This window comes from Montipora capricornis, chromosome 14 (genome assembly GCF_036669925.1).
Source record: "Montipora capricornis isolate CH-2021 chromosome 14, ASM3666992v2, whole genome shotgun sequence".
NCBI lineage: Eukaryota > Metazoa > Cnidaria > Anthozoa > Scleractinia > Acroporidae > Montipora > Montipora capricornis.
The window spans coordinates 9764554-9777882 of NC_090896.1; the positions used below are offsets into that span (position 1 = coordinate 9764554).

The window sequence follows — 13329 nt, forward strand, 5'->3', positions numbered from 1 at the left end:
CTTCGCACTGTATCCGGATGATCTTCAAGACGTTTTCTTTCGTATTTCAAAGGCCTTGTCAGCTGGTTGCATCGCTTCCTCGAAATTTCCTTGAAATTGATAAGCATTTGCAAGGTTCCTGCAAAAATCGGCTTTGTTCTCATTACCTGACATTTCCTGCACTTCTAAAAGCCTTATTGCCTCTTTGTAGTATTCAATGGCCTTATCGTAATTGCCCTTGACCCTCGTAAATGGTGCCTATTTGATTTTTTTTGAGAACCGGCAAGTTATAATGATACTCACCACCCTTCAACATTTTCTCTGTCATCTTTAGAGCCTTGGTGTAAAACTCAAGGGCTTTGGTGAGATCTTTGAGGCCGTACTAGCAGTTACCCATTGCGTTATAAACACCTAGGAAGAATGTCATCAACTTGCGCCAGCTTTTCCGTAAGTCTAAGGATGACTGTAAGCACTCTAGTGCCTTCTTGAAATCAGCTTTCTTATAATAGATTTCGCCTTCGAGATACGAGTACAAGCCTAGGGTCCAGCCTGAAATTCTCCGCGGGTGTATCTTGGACTTTCCCAAGAGAATTAGCCGCTTGTTCAACACTTTAAAAGCCTCACTAGGCCCGTCTTTGTCCCGGACATACAAGGATTCCCAACACTTTAAATGAGCACAAAAGAGTGAGCCTGCATGTTGTTCAGTGTTGTCTTTACTCTTATTGACAATGATATTCGTCATCATAAGTTCACAACATTTTTACCACTGAGATGGGCAAACGTTGTTGATAAGAATACAGACAACACTGAACTGCGTTTGATTTGTTAATTTTATCTAGCTTATATGCACGTATCAATGTTAAGCCCCGCAACAAACATAATTAGCCAAAAGTAGCAAAAAGCCCGCACCCTGGGGTGAGTAAAGGTGGCCAGAATAATACCCTTTAGACTTTGCTGCACTCAATAAGAGTGCAAGGTATGTACCACTCACCTTTCAACCAGCTCTCACGAACGTGGGGAATTCATTTGAACACCTTCTGGGTATTTTCCAAGGTGGGGAGGGAAAAGTCTTGGGAACAAGGTTGATTTCCAAACCGGGTTGGTGTTACCGTGTGTCACCTTGCTTTCTTATTGTTGATTTCCAAGCCCTCTTCATTATCGAAGATGGTGGCCAATGTCAAATTCCCCACCATGGGATATGTCGTACAATCAAACCTCACAGTCCTCATAGACCTCACCGTCAAAGCCCCGTCGGTAGCCCGACCCCCCCCCCCCCCCCCACCTTTCCTGGGGCACTTAACATTCATAGGTGCATAAATACTAAGCAAAAACACAAAACTCAATTTCAGTTGTGTACTCCTGTACTAGAGTAAACCTGGGACATCCCAACAAAATACCTGACTTTCAATAGAAATACTCATTTTCTGAATGAACAATTTAGGGCTTATAAAATATAGTTTTTATATACATTAATTATCAAAGTATAAAATAATTATGGTACTTACTACCAGTCCACAACAATAGCTCTTACACGATTTTGAAAATTCTTGCGTTTTCAGAATCTTCAGGACACGTTTGCTTTCAACCAAGGCTTCTGGGTGGGCAAATGGAAGTTGAAACTTCGAAAGATTTTCCAGTGGCTCGAAGGCCAGGGACAAACTGAAACTTGTTCGCTATCTTCGCCATCTAAGGCAACATGAATCTGCTATAAGAAAGTTTTCATCCCACTAACTTGTTCACGTGGTTCTCGGAGGCGATATCACCAGTACTAATACATCAGTCTTAAACACTGGAGGCGGGGAATGATTTGAAACATCAACGATTTACCAAACCGGTTTGTAGAACAGCCAACAAATCCTTTTTTGCCACAGCAATAACCTTAAGAATCCTTAGGTGTGGTCTTTCAACAACGGTTACGTTATCCACTCAGCTTATTTTCGTTGATGACAAGGACGCCATGTTGCTTTTGCAGTAAGGCATGAGCACTTCAATCCCCGACAACTGTCCAAGAGGAACGGTAGCGTCTTGTGACTCGTCACGCAATCTTTCGTCCTCGGGCAACAGGAGCTGGAATAAATATACCGCTGACCCAAAAGCATACAGGCTTGAAATTTCTGGACCCGGTCTGAGATGTGTTGTTATTTACATGAGACGGTACGAACCCAGACCGGTACGAGAATTTCTAGTCTCGGTCCAGCAACCGAGACGAGGAGTTGATTGTCAGGTCGGTCTCATGTAAACTCATACATGGTGGATATAGAAATATATGAAGGCCGATACGAACTCATGCCGCTCAGAGTTGGTTCCGCGGTCTTATGGAATACCGCCTATTATGTTTTCGGCTCTTTACTGAGTGAGTTAATCGAACCAGCCCCCTTCAGAAATGTAGACATCTGGATTTATCCCCATTCTCCCCTCGGCTCGCTTGCGTGACCGAAAGCGGACGGTTCGACTGACTGAGAAGTGACTGCCAGCCATACATTTCACACCTATTTGTGGCGTTTGCTTGTACGATTGATATCATATTTACATTTCTTTCCGCGCTACTTCATTCGAATAAACCCTCTCTTGTAGTCATTGATTCAAATCGAAGAAACACTGAGTACGAACGTAGTTAATGCACTATGGTGCAAACGATCGGATCGCCAGACAAAAACATTAAATAGACGATAATCGCCAATGCAAACGTTAAGCAGCCTGAAAAATTTCCGAAAGTTCAGGCTTTAACGCAATGATTTTTTTAGCCTTTTTTCCGTACTGTCCTATTTACGTTCTTTGCGCTCAAAGTGCAGCTCAAGTACACTCGCAATACTAATATTTTTTTTTCGTCTTTATATATATCCACAGCGCTTTCAGTTTTAGATGAAACGACACCATACCTTTGCTAAGCACTCGCATTTTGACTAGTGGGAGTGCAAATGCATACTCAAGAAGAGGAAACAAATGTTTCTGCAGGCCCGGGTAAACAGTTTCAACCTTTGCCTTTTTATTTTGTTGAACGATGTTGACTGTGGGGTCATGTCGGGTGGACAAACGGTTCCAACACATCAACACTTGATTCAACAAAGCTTCACGAGAGGCCCGGTATTCAGTCCCATGCTGTGGCCGCGTTTGTTACTATTGATACGGACTTGTTACTATGGATATGGACATGGATACGTCATTGAGACCGATTAGTGCGCAGGCGCATACCCAACGATGTTTAATGAGTGGGGCAAACGGCTTCAACTTCATTCAACATTCGCGATAACAAACAAAATGTTGAATGGTTGTTGAAGCAAAGTTTAAACAGTTTTAAACTCATTCAACTTCGATTCAACAAGTTTTATACTCTGGTCCCAGAGGTTTTCTTGAGCCGCGAGAGAGCCGCGAATCCGCGAGAAGAGAAAAACCTCTGGTTACCTTGGACTTAAATCTCACTTTCATGCAGACGCCAGCTTTCAAACGTGTGAAATTGATCATTACAAAAGCTTCGTACCCTGTGAGCAAGTTGTATTGATGTTCCCAGGGGAGAATTGGTTCCACTGTAACTCGCACGTGCTCTCCAGATGACAGTTACTTAACAAAGGGAAATGAATGTGTGGCTCGTTTCAGCAAGTAGCCACAAGAATGTCTGCGCAGGAGGCTAGAGCAACGAATACTCGAGTCACGAACAAAATTCAAATCAGGAGGGGAAAGTCACGCAAGCATTAGTGCCAAGGCAGTACCACTTGCGATACAAGTATATCATGTTGAAAATATTGTTCTATGGACGAGAAAGGTTTTCAGCGTAAAAAATTGGTACTATAAAAGTAGCGAATGAAATAATGAGATTGAATAACGGCAACTCCGCAACTCCTCATGCTTATGAAAGGTGCAATAAGACACTGCAATGCCAAGACAAGTAGTGTAAACTGTGCATAAAATAAAGAAGTTTAATTCGCTTTCTTGCCAACCTTTCTACCGTGGGTGGAAAGAAGGCGTTTTCCTTTTTATTTTATTTCGTCTCACATATAATCATGCACTGCAAGGATGGACAAATACACGCGCTTCAAAAGATTTTCAAATACACTTTGTATAAATCCTGTTACTCCTACAAGCATACACCAACTTTGTAATGAGCTAAAATGCTATTTCATAGCCCCTTTAAGGAAAACGAAAGATGAGCAGTGATTATATCGGCACCAACGTTTGACGCGAATACGCCGAGTATGTTTTTTCCCGCACAAGCTTTGCCAAGTACGTTTTTGAATCAAAATTTATAAATATTTAAGAGGAAAAATTGTGGTTAGGACTGCAGCATTGATCTTCGATGTTCTTTATTTCTTTAAAATTTACTTGTAGAGGTTACTATATATGTTCTCACGAACAATCATGCACTATGAGGATGAATCTTCTTCGAAGATTTTGAAACGACTATATTACATTTTTACATTCGGCACCAAGTTGAACGTTCGACACGAATTTTTGCCCCCGCATAATCTGTGTCAAGTACATTTATCAATAAAAATCTATCAATATATTTAAGCGGGAATTGTGGTTCTGGCTAAGGCGTTCATCTTGGATGTTGTTTGTTGTTTGTTGTTTATACGAAAAATTTACCTGTAGAGGATATCCTCTAGCTTCCTATACCCATGTATTTTCGAATGCGATGGGAGATATCAAGAGCGGATGAGGTAAGACTGAGAACAGATCCCCATGCCCCATCATAGTTTTTTAAAATCTATTTTTAGTTTCGCAGAGCTATTTTAAGTTCTCGTTCCCAATGCCGTACATATTTGAAAATTCTACTACTCACAACAGGCCAATCAGGTGCTCTCTAAAAAATAGCAGCGTGGGTGAACCAGTGAGACAAAAATTGAATTAATCGTTTTGACTCCGACTACATTCTACTTTCTAATGGGTACAGCGTTTGTCGCTAGGCCACTGTATAAGAATATTGGAATACTTTTTCCTTTTTTCCCCGTTCAAACGAACGAGGGAAAATAAAGGACGACAAAAATACTCTATTGAATCGGAAATAAAGCATGCCTGCCCCGTAACTGGGGCAGTGCGCATGCGTCAGTGCACAGATTGCAGTTATTCGAATTTTGTTACATCAAATGTAAAGACAGAGCAGATCTTATGGTTAGAGGACTCCAAAAATAAGTATCGGTTGCAGTATTTACTAGGCCCCAGTTGTTGAAAGGCCGGATAACGTTATCCGGTGGATACTCCAAACGTTTTGTCCACGCCTTTACTTACATGTGCTTAGGATGTGCATATCAACGGTTACGTGCCCAAATTCAAATACCTATGCACAGATTGAAACTGCCCGGTAGTGACTTATCCACCAGATAAAGTTATCCTGCCTTTTAGCAACTGATACCGAGTGTTAAATCTAGTCAAGTTGATCATGTTACTGATCAACGATGGCCACGTGCACTTTCCGCAATTAGCAAGCGAACTGATGCATGACTTGTCACCTCTCCGACTCTGGGATATGTTCGTATGATACAAGGCCGAGTTCTTTCATTATATGCCAATTAAGGTTTGCGAAACCCATATTTGTGAGACACCGCATGAGCTCCTGGCTTGTTGCTTGGAACGTAAATCTCTGGTACCATTTTCTGAGCGCAAATCGACAGCATTCCTTTGGAGAGTCTTCGTTCTCCTGTAATTCGACAATATCAGATTCTGGAATCTTTGGTTCGAGATCTCTTGCCAGAGTTATCCAAGAAGTTCCTTTTTGCATTTTCTCGGCAACCACATCACAAATGCGACAACTGATTTGTTCGTTGATCTTGGCTCGAGCTAATGCAGGGCAAATTCATATTAGGTTAATGGTTTAGATACGTCCAGAAATGCAAGGAATGATTTCGTTTAAATGCACCTAACTCAAATATTTTTGGTCTACAGTGTTGATCTCCCCACCGAAAGCAAATATATTTGACGATTCAAAATTTAGCTTTTTATCTGCCGGGAAGACGCGCAAAGTTATCAAAACTAGCAGTAATTTGGACCCACGTCACAAACTGCTTTGCAATGCAAAATTTCTTCCAAAACAGCAATGCAAAGCTGTTCAGTTCAGTTCAGTTATTGTCCTCCATGATGCGTATCTAACGCTTTGACGTCCAGCTCCACTTTGAAGTTTAGATTTTTCTTCATGAGGCTGGTGTGCTCTGCTTTATTCTACGTTGCCTTCTAGGCTCTGAACTGGGACACATTCAGGATTTCAGAAATTTTACACAACGGGGGTCTGTAATACTTGCATTGAGGTCTTTCAAATAGAACGCGCTTGGTGAGTGCGTCATTCAGGTGCCTGCAGGTGTAGGTACAGCGCCTCGATAAAATCGCGTAGTGGTGGTGTACCGACTATCCTCTCACAGTCTGGACGTAAATATTTGAACCTAAAATCGCCTTGGTTTTGAGTTTTTTTATTGAATCCACCCCGTATCATCCTCCGTGGGAATTTATTTAGTTTGGTCATTTCAAACGATTTTGGCAGTATCGCTTGTGTCGCGTAGATTAGCCTGGACCTGACGCATGACTCCAGAAGCTGGCGGCGCGCCTTTATTTTCAGATTGTGACGTAAAATCGAGAGTAGACCCATGCCTCTCACAACACGAACGTGGGTCCAAATTTCTTCAAATTTTGCCAAGTTCACGTGGCTCGCACAGCACAGAAGGAGGCAGTGTGGCCCAGTGGTTGGGACGCTTGTCTTGAGATCCGGGGATCCCAGGTTCAAGACACGTTCTGGCCACTGGTTGAATTTGATCCTGGTTGTCCCTGGTTCAACTTCCCAGCTGCACTTGTAAATAGCCACCTATTTTGCCTCCGGCCGGTTGGGATTCTAAATAGTTGTTGTTGTTCAGTTCCGTCGTTTCGTTGTGTTTCATTGGCCCTGAAAAGCCCCTATGGGGAGCGGTCAATTAAGTATGTATTGTATTATTGTACAGAAAAAACGAGAATTTCTGGGTAACAATTTGCTTCGGATGGGGACACTTATATTAGGAACAAAAATATTTGAGTTTAAGTGCACATTTAGTGTTACGAGGTCTCCCATTTCCCCCCTTCCCACATTTCACAATGTATCCTGATATACAGATGTCATATGACCCTAGTTTAATGGCATGGCTTCCACGAGTCTGCCATAGCTCAGTGATAGAGCATCCCAAGGTGGTAGATTCCACGACATTATCGTTCTAACCGAAACACATTTGAACAATTCTATCTCTGACAGCGGAGTCCTCCCTAACAATTATTTGGTATTTAGACGAGATCGTAAATCTAATGGATGCAATGGAAGAGGCTCGCTGATTGCCGTGCGGGACCACATTACAGCCACTTCTCGAGAGTCTCTTCAAACTGAATCTGAATTTATTTTTATCGATATTTTATTCTCTGATGATCGTGTTATTACTTTAGGAGTCTTCTACCGACCCTCCACCCCCCCCCCCCCCCAAACGAAGGAACGATTCCCCCACCCTCAACGAAGAAACGAAGCCTCTTGAGAATTTGCAAACTGCCCCCCAAGAAATTGGTTTGAGAAATGATTTGATTTTGGTCGGACACTTCAACGTCAGTATGATTGATTGGCGAAATACTTGTGCGCTAAAAAATTCAGCAAATTACACTCTGCGGTTGGACATTGTTCAGGGCAATTTCTTTACCCAGTTAGTAGATAGCCCGACACGAGAGGCGAATATTTTGGATTTAGTCTTGGTATCGAATACTGACATTGTTGACAATTTGATTGAAAGAGATCCCTTTTCTGAACATAGCACTGTCACCTCAATTCCATGCCGAGCTTACGAACGCCGGAAAATTAAACAAGGCGATCTACTCTTACTCCAACGCAGACTGGGCTTATCTTCGAGAGCTGCTCACTTACAAACCCTGGCACTGTGCATTTTTAGAGGATAACATTGATATTATCTGGTCTGCATGGTCTGACCTGATATTTACTGAAATCGACGAGTGTATTCCGAAACGACAAATACAAACACGGAAAAACGCTCCATGGATCACCTGCGAGCTAATTAAGTTATGCACGAAGAAAAGGAAGCTTTACAAGAGAGCCAAAAGATCTGGATTACAAAAAGATTGGAAAGTATATCGTGATCAGGACAAGTTGAAGATCTTGAATCTTACTGGATCTTACTGCGTTCGCGTATACCACTCATTCTCGTGCTTATCCCACAAGTGAGAACCAGGCTTAAGCAAGGAGGACGACAACGGCAACGGCAATAACAACACAACCACAAAACAATGATATTATTGGTTAAAAGGGGAAAAATAATCGTGCTGCACGTGAGGCATGCATTTTAGCACAGATTTTTGTGGTACTCTGCATAACGACAACGCGAAATCATCAAATAGGCCATTCTACAGTTGTTTGCTCAGCGACCTAGCCTGTGAATGGCTGCGAGGCTGCCGGTGATCTTGTATTGATACAGTCCCCAATGCCTTTATCACGAAAATTGTGTTGTTGTAATTCTTATTAGTCCATATTAAAATTACAACAGTGCGAAGGTTTTGTATCAAAACAGGGTCACTGGCTGCCTCGCTTCCATTCTTAGGCTAGGTAACTTAGCTACAACTGTAAAATGGTCTTTGACGACAACATAAGCATGCCGAAACAGAGAAACCTCTATTCTCTATTTTTACGGCTCCTCCATTTTGTTCTTAGGATACTTCGCCCACCTTGTACGACTTGAACGAGATCGAATAATCGCGAGAGACTTATGATAAAGCAAAGGGGACGTATTCGTAAATCTCGCAGTCGTGGATCTTAAAGTAGGGAGTTTAAGAAAAGACGACGGCTACGGCAACGACACAAAGCAAGAATGTGATTGGTTAAAAGATGAAAAATACTCGTGCTGCACGTGCAGCACGAATTTCCGTGCATTTCTTTGCCGTACTTCACCAAAACAACAGCTTGAAATCACCAAATTTTATGATGACAACGTGAGCATATAACAATGAAACATTCATTTATTTTAAAACCGTTCGTACCCAGTCCAGTTATAGGACAGTTCGCACGTATTGTACAATATGATCAAGACGGAATAATCGCGAAATACTTGCGATAGCGATAAGTTATATTTTGGACTGACGTTTTCGTTGCCGTAGCCGTAGTCTTTGCTTCTCCATTCCGCTGTCGTCAGTAGGGAGAAGGGAGTTTAAAAACTCCCTACTCCCTACAGACGACAACGGAATGGAGGAAAACCCATCGCAAGTATGGAAACAAGTCGTTTCGGAAATCGTCCTCCATCAACGTACAGAATGCAAAGAACACCAATAATCTTGCTAGCCGTCTGTCTTCACGAAACCCTACGCACCTTCAAGAAGACGATCTCTTATATGCTTCAGGCCCTCACCACCTGCTTCTAGCCCACTGACGATCTTGTCAAAGCACCTTTGCTTGTGTTCCTGAGGCAGCTTCGAAAGTTCCGCTAGAAATTTTTCCTTTACATCTATTAAACGCATTATCGACTTCCTCGACAATTCCACGTGATCCTCGTAAATTTGCTTTTTATTGATCTCGTTAAGTACTCCACAGCACGCAGTGAGGATGCCATACGGATCATCAAAAGGAGCCTCATCAAATGTGGTATCACGAAGACGCAAACCAAAGAATTCCACAGGTGTTTTCTGCCGAAAATTAATAAAACACATTCAATAAAATTGTCCATTGAGGAAAGTCGCCGTTTTATTTTTGTGTGGGGAGGAGCGTAGCGTGACGCCGGACACAAAGAACGGCTGCGTAGGAGACTAGAGGAAAGTTGGGCCCTGTCTCCTTATTCGGACATTTCTCAGCCGCACACATTATCAGCCGACATACCACCCACCTGAAGGGGTTTATTTACTAAATAGATGGTTTGCAACCACTATCTTGAGACACAGAAAACAATGCTGCAAAGTACAATTGCTGGTGGACGAAAAATGGAAGCTGATGAGAGATTGAGAGATTTTTTCTTTTCGTCCACCAGCAAGGCCGCGATGACAACAACGCGCCCTTCCATGTACAGGTGTACGTGTGAATAAATATCATATTCTACTGTACTGAAAATAGAGAGTTTTCGTCCAGATGACCAGAATTTTAACAATTGAGTTCAATTCGCGAAAAAAATATTTCGCTTCTCCGACATGGCTGCCGTGACGTAATGTGAAACACTCTATAAGGTGAAGGGTTTTCTTTCGTTCACGTCAAAGAGTATTTTTTACACACTTACGTCAGGATCAGCTCTTTGGGGAGGTAGTGTCACCTCCAGTTCACACAACATATTGTCTTCATCTTTTTCTTGGCTCTTGAAGAATGAAACTATCAGGTCTCCTCGATTCTCAACACGAATTTTAAGACCCTTCAGAAAGGGTTCGTCTTGAAGGCTAAAAATAAATGAAGTGTCAGTCGTCACGGTCCAAAACATGCTACAAAACCCTTTTATACATCGTTAATTTTGAGTAATGTTGCAGCATTTTAAAAGGCATGCTCTCAACAAAGATTGAAATCAATGAGACAATCTGGTGCAAAGTGTTTTCTGACAGATATTAGATGCGTTCGCTGGGCTGACGAGTGCGGGAAAAGAGAGCTCTGCCATGGGTCGACACTTACTTTCATCCAACCGCCGTCCACGACCTTCACTTGAGCCCACTCTGTCTCGCGCATTCCTTTACAGTAATTCCCCTGTTGTTAATTGAGCCCGCACAAGATGTGAAGTATCACGTGAGGATTCGGTCGCTAGGTAACCGTCGCGCATGCTCAACAGAGTAGGTTTCAACCCATGATAGAGGTCTCTTTTCCCGTACTCGTTAGCCCAGCGAACGCGAAAGAAAAGAGACCTCTGCTACCAGGAAACGACCAAGCGTACGGCAACGACAACGCCACAAAAAAACGTTATTGGTAAATTAAAAACAGCAAAATAGTCGTGCAGCACGTGCGACAAGCATTTCAGTGCATTTCATTGCCGTACTCCTCAAATCACCAATAGCAATGTTTTTCGTGACGTCACCCATTGTTATTAATGATGCCAAGCCCTAATTGGCTTTTGAAAGACTCTTTTGTTCCGTGGTTGGCAAATTTTAAATATCAAGAAATGTGACGTCAATGTTTGTAAACAAGAAATATCGCTATTTCCAGGTTTTGACGACAACGCAAGCATACAACAAAGGCCACTTACTTTCTATCTTTACCTTCAAATCGTTCGTACCAATCTTGGCCTAAGAATCACTTTTTTCAGTTCACTTTCAAATTTGCCGGGCGCCGCCATTTGAACGATTGTGACGTGTTACGGTTTGCCTTTATTGTTTTCACGCAAAGAGTTTTTGTTTTGAAACAATAGGGCAACCACGACGCGTCACAATTATTCAAGATGGCGGCTTACGCGAAATTTGAAAAACAAAACAAGTGTTTTTGAGTCTCGCTCCTAGGAGTCAATGGGTTAAAGAGAACATAGTTTTTGAGTTGATGTGGAGGTTGTTGACATTAGACAAAGTAACCTCTATGAAGTCTTACTCCTAGGAGCCAATTTGTTAAAGAGGGCACAGTTTTTAACATCTTTCATTCTACGTTTCTTCAGCAAACCTTGGAGCCGAGAAAATTTTCTCACCTGACGTGAAATTTCCGTAAGCGTTCAGGAAATCTAGCGGCGACAACATTTTCGGGATCGGATAGGAACATGAAAGCTTTGTTGTTAAAATACATGGGCTCATCTGAGCTTCCATCTCCTATCATAACATTATCTTTCTTGCTCTCGCTCTCTTCTACCTCTGGTTTTTTACACGTTGGCGAGCAGTACAGCCTTAACTCCGATGGATAGCGCAAACGAGTGTGTCTGGGAACAAACGCTAGAAAAGATGCTGCTTTTGGTACAGAATCCAACTTCTTGACTTCTGGTTCCACAGCTTGATCAATAACAGCGCCAGCGCATCCACACAACGGGAGTTTGTTCCGACACCAATCAACCAAAGTCCACAAACTGCAACAAGAGGGAGTTGTTGTAAGGCATGGTAAAGAATTCGACACTCCTGCTTATATCTCCGTCATTCAGGGGTGATCTCAAAACGTAAGAGTCCTTCTGCGCGTTTCCTGGGAAGCTGGGATGCCACTGTGACAGTGGTGAAAAGCCACGCCTCTAACCAATGTCAGCGGGTTCGAATCCCAGACACAAGTCATGCGCCTACAAGTTTTCAAATGCAACTATAGACGCTTAAGGTGGAATGCACCCGTGGGAAGGATGACAAACCAGTTGCTAGGCGACGGACGAAAGGACAATTAAAAAGTCCTAGGCAACTACAATAGTTTCACATCGTTCCTAAAGAATATACTTAAACATCAATGGTTGCCTTTGAAAATTGTAGGGGCGCATGACTTTGTAAAGCCCACCGACCAGCGGGACACATTGTCCAATTAGGACCTAGAGAAACGACGTAGCTCGCCAGGAGTTCTAATTTTTCAGTATATAAAACTAATTGGTATCACCTTCTTTACAATGATGGCAAACAAAAGTATGAAGAAATTCTTGTCGTACAAGAAAAGCAGGGGGGCGATCTCCGGGAACCAATTTCTTGAAAGTCCCGCAACTTTCAAGGCCTTTTTCGGGTATCATAAATTTTTCAGCAATTAAACTTAACAATCATTTTCCGTTTCGCTATCTTGAAGTAATGTTTTAAAAACGAGCAGCAGTGTTTTATCGGGTCTAAAAACGGGTGATTTAGCAGCTGATCCAAAGATCACTCGCCATTGGTTTGCAACCCTTACCCCAAACAATAGCTAAAACAATGGAAAGAATGACATGTCATTGTTTCGTGCAAGGGTTGCAAACCAATGGCGAGTAATCTTTGGATCAGCTGCTACACTACTGCTAAAAACATTCAGCTACGCCTCGTGTTTTTAGACCCGATAAAACACGTGCTGCCAAGTTTTTGAACAGTTTCAAAAGCATTCCACAAAAAGCGTGTCCCTCTGGAGTCCGGACAAAGGTTAAATTGTGAGAGGAGAACATCAGCATACAAGAAAAACAAGCTATGTCTTCTTAGTATGTTTTATATAAGGAATTATAATGAGGAGTGTTTCATTAGTTATAAAGCTCGTGCACGTGACGATTTATCGGTGACCTGATTGGCTACTCCACTCATGAATTATTAATGAACTTTCGACAACGTGTTAAAAAAGACCAGCTAAAATCGAAACAAGAGGATTGAAGTTTCTTAACTGGCTTTTCAGGCCCAAAACTGGAAAGGTTCCGGGGACCTTCGAGAAAAAAGAATACACAAGAGCAAAAAAGTCATCTCAACTTTGCTTTGACACTTACACTGAAAAGTGCCTGACTTCAAATGTGATGATATCTCCGTCAAATCTCGGAGGCGTCTCAAGTTTGTCTGTTATCT

The 13329-nt window shown here is 42.3% G+C and overlaps 1 protein-coding gene across 1 annotated transcript in view; it reads right to left on the reverse strand.

The window, feature by feature from the left end:
- The window catches only part of LOC138033275 (uncharacterized), a 14916-nt gene extending 14763 nt beyond the window's left edge, over positions 1-153 (reverse strand). Inside the window, exon 1 of the mRNA XM_068881040.1 lies at positions 147-153. Within this exon, the coding sequence (XP_068737141.1) occupies positions 147-153 (7 nt within the window). The remainder of the gene's footprint in view (positions 1-146) is intronic.
- Positions 154-13329: the final 13176 nt, after the last annotated feature.